The sequence below is a fragment of the Typopeltis vanoorti genome, chromosome 15 (assembly GCF_054136105.1).
Source record: "Typopeltis vanoorti isolate ZY-2024b chromosome 15, IOZ_Tvanoo_1.0, whole genome shotgun sequence".
NCBI lineage: Eukaryota > Metazoa > Arthropoda > Arachnida > Uropygi > Thelyphonidae > Typopeltis > Typopeltis vanoorti.
Window position 1 is genome coordinate 90,361,808 of NC_143563.1, and position 18,715 is coordinate 90,380,522.

General features: G+C 36.4%; 1 protein-coding gene across 1 annotated transcript in view; it reads right to left on the bottom strand.

Moving 5' to 3' along the window:
- Nucleotides 1–18,715, bottom strand: part of Invadolysin (leishmanolysin-like peptidase, invadolysin) — a 658,154-nt gene that overhangs the window by 210,280 nt on the left and 429,159 nt on the right. Inside the window, exon 9 of the mRNA XM_090405783.1 lies at nt 13,465–13,582. Within this exon, the coding sequence (XP_090261909.1) occupies nt 13,465–13,582 (118 nt within the window). The remainder of the gene's footprint in view (nt 1–13,464; nt 13,583–18,715) is intronic.

The following is an 18,715-nucleotide window of genomic DNA, read 5'->3' on the forward strand; positions in this document are numbered from 1 at the left end:
TAACAACATGGTGTAATCAACGGACTAGTTAAACAGAATTGTAGCAGCAACACAAAGACTAGAGTCCTGATTTTTGGCACCCTCTATCTGAAAAAAGTCTATCTGTTTAACTAGTCCATTGATTACACCATGTATAATTATAATATAAGCTAAGTATAATTTTGAATGAAAATTAGAATATAGGTTAAAATCAAAACGTAATATTGTCTAATTTTGGTAGCTTGTTGTGTCTGTATGATTTTGGTGTGAATTCCGTTATTTAATTCAGTATTTAACGATACGTTTCATAGATTTGAATATGGCGCCAATGCGACGTAAGATAATGGCGTCCAAAAATACGATGGCATTGTTCAAAAACTATAATGTGAGAGAATTTGTCCATTGTGATGTGTGTGGAATGTATGCATTCCCAAATGAGGCTGGAGTTTGGATTGAAAGTGATAGTGGTGGGAGAATGTGCAGAAAGTGTAAGCAAAGTGAGGAGTTGAAGTATGTGTCAGGTTATGAGACAGTTATGGTTGAAGAAAGCCAGAATGAGAGTGAAAATAGTGGCTTGATAGGGAATTGCGATGTACAAGATGGCAATGAGAGCGGTGATCTAAGAAAGAGTGAGAGCAACTATACAGAAAGAGAAAATGGTTTGAATGATAAAAAAAATGAGGAATTATTTGTAGGAAGTAAGATCGCTAGGTTGCGCGCAGTGATACAAAATGCGCAGCGGCAATTAGAGCACCTGCAAAACTCTTTCCAGAGTGATTCGGCTAACGTAAATAAACAGCGAAGAGTGGGAGAGTTTCTGAAATGAAGGAAAGAGTGTTGTATGGTGACTCGTTATTAAGAGGGAGTGTAAGTAAATCGTACTTACCGGGTGCGAAATTTAAGGATGTAAGTGAGAGTATTAGAGTGCAAAAACAGAGGGTGAAAGAATTAATAATTGTGGCAGGTACGAATGAATTGAAAGGTGATAAATTTTTTATGAGAGAGGACTTGAAAGTATTGTTAAAGGTAGTGAAAGAAAAGAGTGACAGAGTTAAAATGGTGAGTCTGTTGCCGCGGTATGACAGAGAGGAGTTTAGGTGGAGGGCCATAATCGCAAATGACATTATGCGCAGGTTATGTGGACGTGTGGAATGAGTTTGATGGGCGAAAGGACTTATACAAGATGGATGGCCTGCATTTGAATGGACTTGGCGTGCGGAGACTGGAAAACGTGTTGCTGAATGAAGTGAAAATGGATGTGCAGAACCAGGGAAACTAGAACTACCAAGGAGTGGGGGGAGTGGATACACAAACATCAGTGAGACAGTTGAGTGTAAAAATGCATATAATGTACCCAAGCCAGCACTAAGGACAAAAAATGGGAATGGGACATTTAGAATAACGCATCAAGATAGGGGTGGGACAAAGGGATCACTGCATTTCATGTATACTAATGCCAGGGGTATTAGGAACAAGAAGGAAGAATTTTTGGCCTTGATTGGCTCTTCCTGGCCACAGGTTATTGGCATTAGTGAAACATGGCTGACAGAAGATGATATTTAGTGGGATAGAATGTGTAGGTTATAGTGTGTTTAGGAGGGACAGAGAGAATAAAATGGGGGGGGGGTGTTATTGATGATAGCTGATGAACTGCAGCCAAGGAGAATTGAAGTTGTATTGTGAAAGGAGCTCATTTGAGGCTATTTGGTGTGAGATTGAAACTGGCAGAATAAAATATACAGTTGGGTGCTGCTATAGACCAGGTGATGGAATAGATGGTGGAGATAGTATGCATAAACAAATTGATGAAATGAGTGGAAGGAGGGTAATTATTATGGGGGATTTCAACTATGGTAACATTGATTGGAAGGAGGAGAGGACACATGTGAGGAAGGAAATGGATTTTATTCAATTATTAAGGGATAACTATCTGAGACAGCATGTAATTGAAAATACTAGGGGTGTGAGAGTGCTTGACCTGGTAATAGCATCTCACAATTTGACTGTAATGAATATGACCATGTTGCTACCTATTGAAAAAATGAAGGAATCATTAGTTTACATGGGAATTGTGATGAATGAAGTGGAGGTGAATAGTCTATTGCAGAACCTTAATGTGAATACATCTGTGGGATTGGATGGTATACCAGCACGGGTCTTGCATGAAGCGGCTAAGGAATTATCAGTGCCCTTGACCATGTTGTTTAATCTGAGTCTCGGGTCTGGTTTAGTCCCGAAGGCATGGAAAGAGGAAAAAATAGTTTCACTGCATAAAGGAGGATCCAAGACTATGGTGGCAAATTACCGACCAATCAGCATATCAGGAGTCATTGTCAAGGTCTTGGAGAAAGTAGTCAAGGGAAAAATACAGGAATGGATTGATGAAAATGAGATACTGTATGGGGGACAGCATGGCTTTGTGAAGGGTAGATCATGCCTCAGTAACTTGCTCAAGTTTTATAACAAGGTGACGGCTGAATTGGATAAGGGAAATGGGTTTACAGTGATACTGCTGGACCTGGCAAAGGCGTTTGACAGGATACCACATGGAATTCTAATCCATAAACTACAACATATGGGAATGGATATAGGGTTGGTGAGATGGATAGGTGGGTGGTTGATGGAGAGATATCAAAGCGTAGTTTATTCAGGAGTAGAGTCCAAAAGATGGCCTGTGACTAGTGGTGTGCTGCAGGGTTCTGTTCTTGGACCACTGCTGTTTAATCTGTTCATTAACGATATAGGGAAGGATCTAAGTGGAACAGTTCATTTGTTCGCTGATGATGCAAAGTTGGGTAGGGCGATAGTGAATGCAGAAGATGTCAAAGTCTTGCAGGATGACTTAGATAGATTGGAGTTCTGGGCTAAAGAGAATGGATGTCAATTTAATGTGACAAAATGTAAGGTTATGCATTTTGGGGTGAAAAGATTAGTAGCAGTATACCACATTGGTGGAACTGTACTCCAAGAGATTGATGAGGCCAGGGAGTTGGGAGTGTTGGTGGATAGGGAGATGAAGTTTAGGGGGCACATTGCAAAAGTAGCTAAATCAGCTCATCAACTCACTTGGTTGTTGAAAAATACCTTGACGAGCAGAGACAAGCAAGTTATTGTACCTCTGTACCGAGCCCTGATAAGACCTCATCTCGACTACTGTGCCCAGATTTGGTTACCTCGGTTTCTTCTTGATGGGGAGGAGGTGGAGAAGATCCAGAGGCGAGTGACTAAGATGATAGCAGGTCTATGGAATGAACCATATGAGAACAGGTTGAAGATTTGTAGGTTGCAGAAACTAGTTGATAGGTGGAAAAGGGGAGATATGATTGAGACATTCAAATTGCTAAAAGGATTCTATAGGATTAATTCAGAGGATATTTTTGAGATCAGGACTGGTGGTGGGAGAACTAGGGGACACCTATGGAAGCTGGGCAGGGGTGTTAGAGCTGGGTTCTTTACTTTTAAAGTGGTAAATGAGTGGAATAAGCTGCCAGAGTCTGTTGTGGTTGCTATGACAGTGAGCAAGTTCAAGTCAAGGTATGACAGATACTGTGAGAATGTCGAATAGTTGTGTGGACATGATGTTTAAGGACCCCCTGGAGTAGCCCAAAATAATATTAATAATTACACCATGTTGTTATAGTCTCGCGTATTGTGACAAACTGTGTTTTTGTGCTCTGAAGATGCTGATTATAACACCAGCGAAATATCAGCAATAAGTTAATAAATTAATTATTTACTTAGTTTCTGTGTTCTAATATATACCGTTAAAAAACAAACAACATGTTCAACGAACACATAAGTCTGTCCACACGTTATTTGAGGTTCAGTTGAAAAACAGAGGTCAGGTCAGGCCTGGATGTCTGAAAGTAGTGATGCACACCATTTAAGTTTACATTTAGTGCAAATGTTGGCCCATGTGAAAAAAAAATTTTAAATACATTTTTGGTACGATTCTTTTCTTCTGATTGCAATGACATTATATAAATATTTGTTTTTCTTTATGTTTGTGAAGTTAAATAAAGAGTAGAGACATGCTCTATGTGAAGAATTGTGCTAACTGATCAGAAAACTTCCTTATGCATTATCAGGTTCAAAATCATGCACTATCTAACAGCTGGCCTGTGGGACCATTTTAGCTAAAACTTATTTTTTTAGCAATACTTGTCCTATGAAGTTTTATAATTTTTTGGGAAATTTTCCAATTCCCCCCAAAAAAGAGTGAATAATATATTTCTTAGCCATATATTTCATCCTGAAAATTACAGGTCATCATCAAACAAACTAGACATTCAGTGGAGAAAAGAATGCAAGAACACCAATCTTACACCATTAATAGGAAAGCTAAGAAATCTGGCTTGCACAACATGGAATGGGTATCAGTCACAATATTCTATGATCTGAAATGTCCCTACTCTATTTTTGCTGCCATAAGTTCAAACATTTATTTAAAAAAAGTGTCAAAGATTTACTCCATCATTCAAACCTGAACTGAAACAAATACCTCTCACTATTGAAGACAATTGGAAGAGTCTTCTAATCACACTCCCATTAATTCATTTTTAATTAATTTATTTATTTAAATTGATATTATGTTTCCTAAGTTATTCCTTTGTGTTGTTCTATGTGTAACATCACATGGCTCTTACTTTTTTTTTTTAAATAATCCATAGCTTGTGCTCTACTTTGTATTCAACTGCCTGATGTCACTAATGATTACCTGTAATTTTCAGGTTGAAATAGATGACTTTTAAATAAATTATTCAATCTTTTCTGTGTGTTCTCGTGTACATTTATGAAATATACAGGCGGTCCCCGGGTTACGGACGACCCAACTTATGGCATTCTGTACTTACGAACGGGCTCCCCATAAGGATAATTAGTAATTATATAATTAAAATTAATAATTCAGGAACAAGTTTCTTTCATGCATGTAAACAAACCTGCACATCACCGCATTATTAAAGCAGCTCTTCCCGTTATTTGGAAGTCAAATTTAAAGACCTAGGTCACACTTGCCATGTTTGAAGATTGGTTCTTGAACTGTTTTATTCCTGTTGTGGAATGTTATTGTTTGTAAAAGAAAATTCTCTAAAATTCTGCTTGTAAAACAGAATCAAATCCTGATTCTCCAGCACCAGGTCCATCCTCTCTAGCACCATCTCCAACATCATCTTCTGCTTAGTGTTAGCCTACCTTCTTGCCTCAGAAATGCCCATTCCAATAAGCAAGACATTGATGCAGCCTTTAATAATCTGTTTTGAAATTTCTCCTATCTCCTATCTAACCTTTTTGTATGAGTTTGTTTTTATGTTCTGTTTGTTTGAATTAAAAGAAAGAGCATGATAGTTTCAACTTATTATTACAGTACAGGGGTATTATCATTATTATTATTGTAGTATTACAGTGTATTTTTATTGCCACATATGAGCCATTATAGTATGTTATCATTATTACTACATATGCGCTGTTCATCATGGATCCGAGTTACGTACAAATCCAACTTAAAAACGTTCTCAGGAAAGTATCTCGTTCGTAACCTGGGGACTGCCTGTAGTAGTAAGTTTCACAGCTGGCAAAGGTAATTACATGTGATGTGTATTATTAAGCATATCATGAAAAATGGTCAAAGATATAGTAATTATTTTGAATTGATCTGTTCTGGAGTTGCTGTAGTTTAATTTAGACACTGATCTGATATGATTAAAGGTTTGAGAGGAGATATTTCATGATAAATATGGGGAGGGTAATGAAAGATAGTTGTAATGTGATATTTTTGCTGATGAATGGGGGTATCCATTCAATGTTACCAAGTGTAAAGTCATGCACTTTGATCAAAGGGTGTGGAGTTCCACCAATACATAGAGATGAGCCATTGATGTCAGCTATGCTCAAATGGCCATGCATATGGAAACAGAGCCACAGTTAAATAAATCAAATGCTAACTGCTATGCTAAGTATAAACAGTACACATCGCGACATTAACTGCTATGGAAAATAAAAGTATAATAAGAATAACAGTAGTAAGGAGTTGTTGCTATAATACAAATAAAAACCAGCTAACATACACATACAATATAAATTTAAAAGCTAGTAATACAAAAGTGAAGGAGAACATATAAAGAAGTAGAGGAAATAAAAGATCTAGGATGATGAGGACATGAAATTTTGTAAGACCAAGTAAAAGTAAATAGGTTATAATTCCTCTCAAGACCACATTCTAGCTATAAATGGAATGCTGCAGATTTGGTCACTTGATTTTCATGGGAGATGCAATATTTTGGAAAGGATGCACAGAACAATCTAAAGTGATGTTAGTCTTTCATGTGTTGGATAGGAGTAGAAGGGATAATATTATATTTTTGAGATTGCCTGAGTTGGATGAAGGATATCTTCCATGTTAATGCAGTATAAACACAATAGAGAGAGACAGGCATAGAACAAGAGGCCATCCTTAGGATATAAGAAGAGTGTGGGCAGGGAAATGAGGAATAGGTTTCGTGCATGGAGAGTAGTTAAACAGAACACATTACTTGAGTGCAGCAGATGAGTTTAAGGCATGATTTGATTAGCCAAATATCTAAGAATTCATTACAATTCCTTTTGGTGTTTTTGTTAGCCTTCTTGGTATACATCTCCTCCTTTTCTCTCGTTTCCACAACCATTTTATTTCAACTCTTTTAGCATAAGGCTGACAAACCAACAACACATTCAGTAGTACCAGAGGTTTGCAAGTTCACAATTTTGTTCATAAGTTAATTAACTTTTATACTTTTCAAAAGATCAACTGTTTTTGCTATCTCATCCAGAAGTATATATCAGGTTACTTGCTTTTGTGATCTTTCATATTATAGACAGATTGGTAGATATGCAACAGTATATTTAGAGGAACAACATGATTACATTCATTTCTGTGAGTCAGATATCTCCTTTTGGAGCATGCTGTATCTTTCAGATGCAAACCTCCTTTGGAAAAAGAATAAAGTACTACATAAAAACCATAATTTAATAGAAAGACTAGGTTGTTAATTCTATAACAACCCCTTAATAGCTTGTACATCTGTCATATTATCCCTCTTCCTCCTATCCACTAGCCTCTACAAATTGCATTGTCTCAACCTTTCTTCATATTCAACATTCCAGAGATCAGATACTATTTTAGTCAATCGCCTCTATACCTCTCTCCCAATATCTCTTCATCCTTTTCAAAATCAGATGACCAAGTCTGCATATGGTATTCCATATGTGGCCTAATCAGAGCTTTATACAATGGAACCAGAATCTCCTTATTTCTACAAGTCAGCATCCTCTGCATCGTTGTTGGAATTCATTGTGTTATTCTCACAATTTTGACAATGTGTCCTCTAAATTTTAGAACTTTATCCATCATCATTCCACGATCTCTTATTTCTTTGACTTCTAACAATATATCCCCACCAAGAGTAAATTCTACATCCCATCTTTGTTTAACATATTTTAAAACTTTACATTTTGCAACATCGAACTGGCATTCCCACTCCCATTCACTCAGTTTATTCAAGTCTTCTTGAAAGGCCACAACATCTGCTCTACTCCTTATAGTTTGCCCTAACTTTGCATCATCTGCAAACAATTGAATATTCCCATTCTAATCTTCCCCAATATCATTAACATATAGGTCAAACAGCAATGGCCCTAAAACAGACCCCTGAGGCATACCACTAGTGACTTTCCTCTTCTGGAATACCGTTTCCCCTCCTCCATACACAACTTACTTATATCTATCAGACAACCAATCTCCATTCCAATGCACCAGTCTAATATCCAGCCTCATCTGTTCTAGTTTGCCTGTCAACTTCTCATGCAGTAATCTATCAAAAGTCTCTGCAAAATCAAAGTATGATACTGTGTATCCATTTCCACATCCAATGCTGCTGTTGCCTTATTGTAATAAGTAAGCAGATTACTAAAATATGACTTCTCTTTAGGAAATCCATGCCATCCATCAGAGATAATCATATTGCTGTCAACCCAATTCTGGATCCTGATTCTCACCAGCCTCTCCAACACTTTAAACACAACACCTGACACACACAGATTGGTCTATAATTTGATGCTTAAGTTCTGTCACCTCCTTTATGAAGTGATAAACTCTTGCCTTCCTTTTACTCCTTTGGAACTTGATCCATTGTAAGACTCATAATAAACAAAAGTCTAAGCAGATGTCAACTTCCTGGTACATTTTTTAAAAATGTGTGGTTAACGTGCCCACTCTCCAGTCAAGAGGCTGCGGGTTCGAATCCTGCCATGGGCATGGATGTTTATGATTGTCTGTGGAAGAAATAGTGGTGGCAGTCGGTGGTAGATGGCGTTGGCGTAGTTGCGGTCAATTGGTGGATTGTGAGTGGTGGAAGCAGAGTTGTAGAGTAGATGACCTCCCTCAATGAGTCTTTGGACTCCCTGGAGGTGACAAAAATAAATAAATAAATAATATATTATCAAGTCCTTCGGCCTTATTAATATCGTCGTTGTCCGGTAGCATCCTCTAGCAAGAGGGTTGCAGCAGATGAGTAGCTCTTTTCCATTTTCTCGGTCTGTTGCCTCCGTCATTCTTAAACCAGCCCATTCCACGATGTCGATGAACCACTCTCTAGTTGGTCTTCTACATCTTCTCTTCCCCTCAACTTTCCCTTGTAATATAGTTCTTGTCAGGTGTCCTGAAGAACCTCTCAGAAGATGTCCTGCAAATCTGGTCTTTCTTTGCATAATATTCTTGAGCAGTGTTCTTTCCATCCCAACTCTCCTTAAAACTTCTTGATTTGATATTCTTTCTGTATAGCTAATTTTTTCCATCTTTCTATAACACAACATTTCCAATGCATTAATTCTTTCCATCTCTCTCTCTTTCTGAGTGTCCATGACTCACTTCCATAACTTGCAATACTCCAAACTGTTGCTTTAACTATTTCAACTCTAACACCTATTTTAATATTCTTGTTTATTAAAATTCTCTTCATTTCCATAAATGCCGATTTAGCTTTGCCTATTCTATCTCTAATGTCCAACTCTGAAGTTCCTTTCTCTGAGATCCAGCTACCTAAATATTGAAATCTTTCCACTTCTTCTAAAATCTTTCCTCCACATCTTATCTTTACATTATCTCCTATTTTTCTGCCCATTATCATTATCTTGGTCGTCTTTGTGTTAATCTTTAGTCCGTACTCTTTACAGGAGTTTTCAATTCTTTGAACAATTTGTTGTAATCCATTTTCACTTTCTGCCATCACCACTACATCATCTGCATATCTTAAGTTATTAATGGTTCTTCCATTGATTTTTATTACTTCTTCTACATCCTCAAATGCCTCTCTAAGCATTTGTTCACTATAAAGTTAAACAATAATAGTGATAACTTACATCCTTGTCCTCCTCTCTCCACTGGGAATTCTCCTGTTTCCTCTCCATTAACACACACTGACACTGTTTGTGTCCAGTATAATCTCTTTAAAATTTCTAAGTCGTAAGAGTTAATATCAATATTTTCTAGAATGTCAAAAAGCCTTTTATGTTTCACTGTATCAAATGCCTTTTCAAAGTCTAGAAATCTCAAAAACAACTTTCCACCATGGCTTAGTGTTTTCTCCCCAATAATTCTTAGACAAGTTATAGCCTCTCTAGTTCCTCTATTGGTTCGGAATCCAAACTGTTCCTCATTAATTTCTTTTTCTATTTTACTCTTAATTCTCTCCAAAATTATTTGTGCCAGAATTTTTGCTGTGTGAATTATAAGACTTATCGTTCTAAAATTGTTATAGTCCAAAACTCCCATCTTTTTTGGAATGGGGATAAAAATTGATCTTCTAAACTCCTCTAGTAATTCTTGTCCCTCATAAATTCTATTAATAATTTGCCATAACACTTCCATACCTTTTCACCTATATTCCTTATAAGTTCTATCTGTATACCATCTATTCCAGGGGATTTTCCTTCTTTCATCTTTTGAATTGCTAGATTCAATTCCTCCCTCATGATGTACAGCCTCTGCCTACTATGCTCTTTCATTTGATTTTCTCCTCTTTCTCTATCTTCATAAAGTTTACTTATATATTCTTCCCATCTCTGTAATATTTTCTCTTTTTTTATCAGAATTTCACCTCTTTCATTCTTGACTGCTCCAGTCCTTTGCATCTTTCTCCTTCCTGTCATCATATTAATGGTTTTATAAACACCTTTTATGTCATTTCTTTCTGCCTTTGCTGTTGTATCTTTACTTATTTCATCTAACCACTCTTCCTTTTTCCTTCTTATATCTCTTTGTATCTCCCTACTCAAGTCTTTATACTGCTTTTTTTTTCTCCTCTGTTTTCCTATTAACTAACTTTCTTCTTTGTGTTATTTTCCTCAAAATATTTTCAGTCATCCATGGTTTCATTCTTTTCTCTCTTTCCTCTTCTTTTTTTTGCTAAATATAATTCTGTAGCATTAATTATGCTTTCCTTCAGAATCTTCCATTTTTCACTTGCATCATCAATTTCATTCATTTCTTCCTTTACTTTCTTTACAAATTTATTCACCGTATTTCTTCCTTTACTTTCTTTACAAATTTATTCACCGTATTTGGTATTTTCAGCTACTCTATGTTCCATGATTTGCTTTGTTTCCTTGTAGTTACTTTTTTAAGATTAATTTTCATCTTAGCTGATAACAATATATGATCTGCATTACAGTCTGCTCCTGGATATGTTGTCACATCTTAACATCAAGTTTGCTTAATTCCCCTTATACCTCTTGCTCACTTCACAATCAGTCTCTTCTCATCATCCACTGCTCTCAAACTCCATGATGTCATGTTCACAGGGATGAAAGACTTTTATGAACTGTTCATTAAATATCTGAAATATATGCTCCACAGCAGTTGTCCTTATGCCATTTCCTCCAATCAGTGCTATCCTACCATAATCATTCTTTTTTTGCTGGCTACATGTTGAAAGAACTCTCTAGGATTTCTTTTGTAACCCTTACCAACCCAGTCACCCTCCTTGCCTGTTCTTTATATTCCTCATGGAATTAATTATTACCACTCCTCATATGTTTTCTCCATAATGCTTCTTTCTCTGTATTATTATTATTAACATCTGACCTCTTTGGAGTCAGAGACTCATCATGAAAGATACACACTATCGCACACAATGCTCATCCTAACCATGCCTGAAACTGATTCATTGTGCCTACATTTACAACCACTCCCCATGCAAAGAATCTTCTATTCAGTTCTCTGCTCACACGCTCCTTATACAATTTCTAGTGATGGCCTCTTGTTCTACCTCCCTCCCATTCTATGAAATTCCTCTATGTCAACCTGATAACAACCCCTGAGTAGCTTATATGTCTCAATCATATCCCTCCCCCCTCCATTCATGAGGCAAATCCATGCTGTTAATCAGTATTGCATGCTTAATCTCCTCATTCATTCATTTCACACCTACCTAATTTATCCTTCTGGCCTTTGGAATACATTTAGACATTGCTTCTACTAGATAGTTCTTGAATATCACCCAAGCAACACTGATCTCCTTTCCACCCAGCTCCTCATTCCATGCTACAGCTGCAACCTGTCTCCTGAGCTTCTCATAATCACAAGCCTTGTAGTTCCATATATATCCTTTCCTTACAGATAGTTCTTGACACTTCATTTATAATAACATCCTCCAAGATGATCAAATACAAGACCCTCAATCCTCATGTGCCCTCCATTACGTATTGCCTGATGTAGATGTCTCTCAAAAACTTGAGAAACTCATTTTCTTTACTTTTAGTTGCTATCTCATCATCCTAATCTATATAGCCATAATTAAAATCATCCATAACGATCACTCCTTTCCTTTTTGCTTATATATTTAATGGTTACTACCCTCCACATTAATAAGTCTATAGCAACATCGAACTAAGTGTTTCATTCTATTCACCTCTATCTCACACCATACTGCCTCAAAACCACTGCAACTCTTCCCCCCCCCACCCCTTGCATCCCTACCTTGTATGGATACAATTCTTTTTCTATTATCAACAGCACTCCACTTCCCTTTTTTTTTTTTTTACCTTTCTATCCTCATGAAATGCATCATACTCTTCCATCTCTATCCAACCATGTTTCACTTATTCCAATAATTTTTATTTCAGTGACTGCTGTTCATCAGAATTGGCATCAATTCTCCAACCCTGTTGCAAATCCATCGAAATGTGTGCAGTAGCTAACCAACACCAACTCGTAGTTCAACTCCAAACCCACATAACAAATTTCTTCTCTTCTTCATTTATCCTGTCTACTGCTGCCCTCTGGAACAGTATTTAACCATGTGTTTCCCAAGGAATACAATCCACAGCTTTCAAATCAAATGTGAATAAGTTCCTTATTGCCCATCCACAGTATCAGTGTGCTATAGGTTGACCAACATCTAGTGGATGGGTTCTACTTAAATAAAAAAAAACTGTGCAAGTTATATTCTTCTGAAATGCTGTAGGTATTTGACATTCTTTTTTCAAAACTGTTTGCTGTTCTTAGTAACATTTTTGGTCTTCATTTTCTTGTAAAAAAATATGAATTTCACAAAACTATTTTCTGTGACTCAAAATATCTCAGGACTAATTTTTATTCAGGCTCCGATCAGATAGGATCTGTGCATATCTTTGCTTCGATATACCATACCAGAGAGTATCCGATCTGGAATCTTCCAATTTTGACCTTCTTTTGCTAAAAATCACTGTTTACATATGAATGTATGACAACAAATGAAGTGGCTAAAAGATTTTTGTTTCTCTTTTTTAATTCTAAATTTCCAAAGTACCTTATTGTACTTTAGAAATTCCAAAGTTTCTTATTTACAAGAAAAGACTAAACTTCTGACTGACTTACATGATGATTTTGGTCTAACAATCCAAAAATAGAAACCAGAGGATCAGTACTTTTCCCATAATTCAACCATCTGCTACAATATTGCTGATCTGGTTGGCTGAATGAGAAGCACATCTACTCTCCAATCACAAAACTGTGGGTTTGTATCCCACTGCAGACATGGAATGTGGTAGAAGTGTCTTTAAACAGATGAAGTTCAGCACTGTGTGTGAGAGACCACCACTTTGCTTACAAGAGGAATGAAGTGGATTGAAATGAAGAGGAATGAAAAGCTGCATGTTTGGTCTCTAGATCAAGTACTATAAGTTTACAATCTATTGTAACAGGATTCACAAGAAAAAAATTACATGCCCTATTTTATAATTTATGCAAAAGTTTGGAAATCTCTTTTAATCAGTGTGGAAACATAAGATTTTTTAACAAAATCCAAGATACAAACCTAGTCTAGGAAAAAGCTCCTAAAATTTAAGTACAGTACATTTTTCTCCTGTAAAGTGCTGACCAAAAACATTATTCAAACTGTAGTTCACATTTACTTGTTTACTAATTTACACATATTTTATTATTAATTGAATTTATGTACACCATACACATACCACAACTCGGGGAGTAACTACCATCCGTACTGTTTTTCTTACAGAGCCACCTCGAACCTTCCAGTCTCGTCGCTCAATCTCACGAATTACTCTTTCACTCCACTGGTGTGCCTGTATACTGTATATTATAAAATAGTCAGTATAATTCAATGTCATATATAAAAAAAGGAGAATCAATATTCTAGTTATTTCAATCATGAAATAATTAGGAGATTTAGTGAACACATTTTAAATGCACACACATACACACACTTTTTTTTTTTCTAAATCAATTAAATGCTTCAGGTAACTGATTCACAGAATTCGTTAATTAAATCTACTGCACATGGTACACAAAAATTAGTATAATTTAATCATTCATCCACATCTGCCTAAGGCAGGTTGATGCTATAGTGAACAATAACTTTCCAGTTCAATCTATCAGCAAGGAAGTTATTGAAATATCTATAAGAGATGTTCTCTATCCATTTCCTTTGATGATGCTTTACATAGCACATCAAAGACATCCAAATAATTAATAATTATTATTTGGGATTTTGGATATTACAAAAATGTAGCGTGGTGGGTTTTAATTTTTGATAAGATTATTTGGATCAAGAGTGATGTATGTTCAAAGGTACATGATGTTAGCTGAAATATTCTGTAGATTCAGAATTGCTATTGTTGGTCTAATGAATATATGTCTCAATTATTTCTGAGAGGATAAAAATGAAGGAATTAGGAAGATAGCTGCTAGCTGATATTTCCTTTTTTTTTTTTTTTTTTGAATAAGTTGAATATAGGCTTGCATCAATGCTGCAGGATGAGTATAAAACCTGGAAAGATGATACAGAAATGTGTATGGAGCATAAATAGGTAGGGTGGATGACAGGACGACTAGGAAATTTGTTGTCATCTATGAGGTTCAAAATTATTGAAATGTCTTTCTGATGAAAAAACTAATGGAGACATGCTATGAGCTGTTCTAGTTAAGGCAGGAGATATATCATCTTGTTCGCTATGCAGAAGTTGGAAAAGCAGAATGATGCTAGGAGAACATTATCTTTAGGTTACACTAAGACTATGCTTTGTATAGAAGTATGGAAAGATGATACAGAAATGTGTTTGGAGCATAAATAGGCAGGGTGGACGACAGGACGACTAGGATATTTGTTGTTATCTATGAGGTTCAAAATTATTGAAATGTCTTTCTGATGAAAAAACTAATGGAGACATGCTATGAGCTGTTCTAGTTAAGGCAGGAGATATATCATCTTGTTCGCTATGCAGAAGTTGGAAAAACAGAATGATGCTAGGAGAACATTATCTTTAGGTTATACTAAAACTATGCTTTGTATAGAGGTCTGTGTGTGTGTGTGTGTGTGTGAGAGAGAGAGAGAGAGAGAGAGGTGGAAACATTCAAATGCAAAAGTTGCACTCAATCTAGCTTGGTTGGCTGAGCGAACAGGCTGCAGGTTCAAATTTCGCCATGAACAAACAGCTGTGATTGTCTTTAGGTGAGGAGATGAATTTCATCAACCAGTGTGAGACCACTGCTCCTCTTATTAGAGGCCTCAAGTGGCTGAAAAAAATAATATATTTGTTCTCTAGAGTAGGTGTTATCCATTATATAACAATAAAAAATACGAAAAATATATACAATTAATGAAAATAGAAAATCATTAGCCTGCCCATCATATTACTACACTACAGGTTTACAAAAACCTTTCATGGGGAAGACTCATAAAAATCAACATGGCAAGGGACAAGGCTTAATTGACATTGATCAGGCAATTGGTTCTTTCAAAGTTGGATTTATTTATTGTTAGTCTTTTTTTAAGCTGTTATAAGTTGGAATTTGTTTGATCTTACGATATTTTTTCCTGCCTTGCAAATTTTGGAATACCAAGATTGAAACAGTGACTAGAGTTTATCATTATTACACCTGAAACTTCAGTTTAAAGGCACATCATGAAAGGCTTATGCTAACAGTTGTTTACAATGCCTATCATGCCTCTCCTTCCTTGACTCATTCATTGATAAAAACAATCATGACTGCTTCTGTAGACTCCTACTCATTCACTGCTCTCTCAGCAAAAAATCTACTCCTCACACCATGTTAATCACAAAAAAGAGTAGGGGAGACACCACTTCAGTGATATGCTCTGTTCTTTCTCTCTCTCTTGTCATGAATGGAAAAATTTCTTTTGAATTAATCCTATACATCTTTAATAATTTATGTTTCTATGAAACATGGAAACAACATCACCAACATTTTGACCAACACTCCAGAATCCCTGGCTCCACAGTATAGTACACAACTGGTAATTTTTTCATCCCAAAATTCACAACCTTACATTGGCATCTGTTCTTCTTTGCCTATACTGCCAGTCCATTTAAATCATCCTGCAAAATTTTAACATTATCTATATTAAATATTCTTTACCCAATTTTGCATCATCAGCAAACAACTGAATATTTCCCCTCAGATCACAGATGACAAAGACTTTGATAAATTGCCACATGACAAGGTGGTAATTAAATTGGAAGAAATGGAGATTGGAACAGATTAGTGCAATGGATTGGAGATCACCTGTCTGTTAGCAAGTTACTAGTATATAGGGGAGCAATATCCCAGAGAAGGGCAATCTGCTTAACAGATGACCCTTCCCTCACAGACTCCCTTCAGTCACTTTATCATAGGTGCTCTGTTTCAGTGCTGTGCCTTTTTTGTAAGTACTTTCATTAGTTGCTCCTCTGATTGGTTGCTTCCATTCCTCCACTTTCTTCTAACCATGTAGGTTAGGTTGAACTAGAAGTTGAACTAGAACTAGAGCAGCTAATGACAACACCCATACACTGTCCAGCTCCGAACACACTGAACTAACTTCTCATCAGCTTTCTTCATTCCATCCACCTCTTTCCCATACTGTTTTCCCCACTGAGTACAACCTCCCACTCTTTAACATGTTCGCTGCCAACTACGAGTATACTCGTAGTTGGTATATGACCTCACAAGCCAACTATGAATATACTCGTATGTCGATTACCAACCTCCTATGCCAAGCAGGAGTTAACCCGTAGTATAAGCATATTAATTTGGATCCTTGGCTTGTGAATAAAGTGTCTGGAGGCTTGGTAGAAGGAAAATAATTTCAGCAAAAGTATAGTATATTATAAGAGGTATTGTTGCATAAACTGTGTATTTATTAATGCAAATAAAACAATTTTTTTTTTTTAAGTTTTTTCAACATATACATATATTTATATACAATATATCATCATCTGAGTCATTGCTAGAGTCGTCTGTAGGATTATAATCATCTTCAGAATCAGAACCAAATAATTCATCATCATTTATATTAGTGTAAGCTTCTAATTCTTCATCAGTAAGCTTTCTTTTACTGGCCATGGTGTAATTGAAGGTTTTTATTTAGATTAATTTTAAATAATTGTAAGACTAGATGCAATAAACCTTACTGCACTGAATGTTGAATGTCAATGACTCTGAACTGAAGTTGCACAGTCATCAGCGCATAAGACATAGGTGGGGAGTGATACGAGATTACTCATAGTTGGCGTATGAAACAAAATTCAGTCTGATAAGCCAGCTATGAGATAACTTGTACTGACCTTGTAGAAGTGAAAGTACTTGGCATGCAGTAACAAACTATGCCTGAGGAGTGTGGCAACGAACGTGTTAAGAAACATATCAACAGGCTCTACATTTTTCTCCTTAATCACTTGCCCACACACACGGAGTATAGTGTTATGGGTTTTGTGACCTTTCATGTGTGAGGCCAACATAAAAACAAAACAAAAAAGTCACTAGTGGAGTGTCCCAGGGGTCTTTGTTTGGGGCCACTGTTGTTTAATATATATTTACATACAAATTACGATATTGAGAAGGGCTTGAATGATGATATAAAGTTGACATCATCTATCTACAGATGATGCAAAGTTGGGGGGGGTGCTATGAGGAATAGAATGGATGTTGTAGCCTTGCAAGAAGACTTGAATAGACTGGGTGAATGGATGAGTGAGTGGGACTACCAGTTCAATGTATCAAAGTGTGAAGTTTTAAAATTTGGGAAGCAAAGATGGGATGTAGAGTATAAGATTGGTGGAGATATCATGGAGGAAGAGAAAGAAATGAAAGATCTGGGGGTGATTGCTGATAAAGAGCTGAAATTACAGGTTAATTTTGCTAAAATTGTAAGGGCAGCATAGCAGATTACGACAATCATGCAAGAACACTGTCATATAGAAATAAGGATGTTACAATTCCATTGTATAAGCTTTGATCAGACCACACATGGATTATTGTGTACAGATTTGGTCTGTCTGGTTTTCAAAAGGATGAATGGAGATGTTGGAGAGAGTTTAGAAAAGATTAACTGAGGTGGTTTCAGGTATTTGGAATGTTAAGTATGAGGAGAGATTGAGAGAGAGAGAGAGAATGCAAATAGCAGAACTTAGTGGATAAAAGGAGGAGGATGGATATGACTGAAACATATATATTGGTAAGGAATAATTATGAGATTAATGTGGACGAGATTTTTCATAGAATGGCTGGAGATGGGAAGAACAAGAGGCCATTCTTGGAAGCTGTATGAGAGTGTAAGCAAGGGGATAAGAAGTGGGTTTTTTGCATAGAGAGTAATGGGTGATTGGAATGCACTGACAGTGTGGTAAGTGCAAAGACAGTGAATGCATTATGTGTATGATGGGCTGTGTAAATGAGAGTGGGACCATGATGAGTCTCGTAACTCCATGGAGGTATGATGATAATAATAATCATTAACATACAAATTAAATAGTAGTGGCCTAAGTACAGACCCTTGTGGCATGCTACCAACAAGCTTTCTACTGGAATCTATTCCTAAATAAACTACCTCTGTCTGGCATATCTCCATGAACTTATCCCTTATCCATATCACCAACTTCATATCCATTCCTATTAATTGCAATTTGTTTATCAGGATTCCACATGGTATCCTGTAAAAATAAGTCACAGTATCACAGTGCAGCTATTACTTTTATCCAACTTGGCTTTCACTGTATTATTAATTTACTTACCTTTCATAATACAGTGACAACCAAGTTGGATAAAAGTAATGACTGCACTGTAATACACTATTTTCACCAACCTCCTGTCGAACTACTCTTTTTGGCTGAGGTTCATCATTTATCAACGATATCCTCCCATTCTTTTCTATCCTCCCTGAAATACTATATCTTTCACATTCTATCCTACAGTGCTAACAGCACT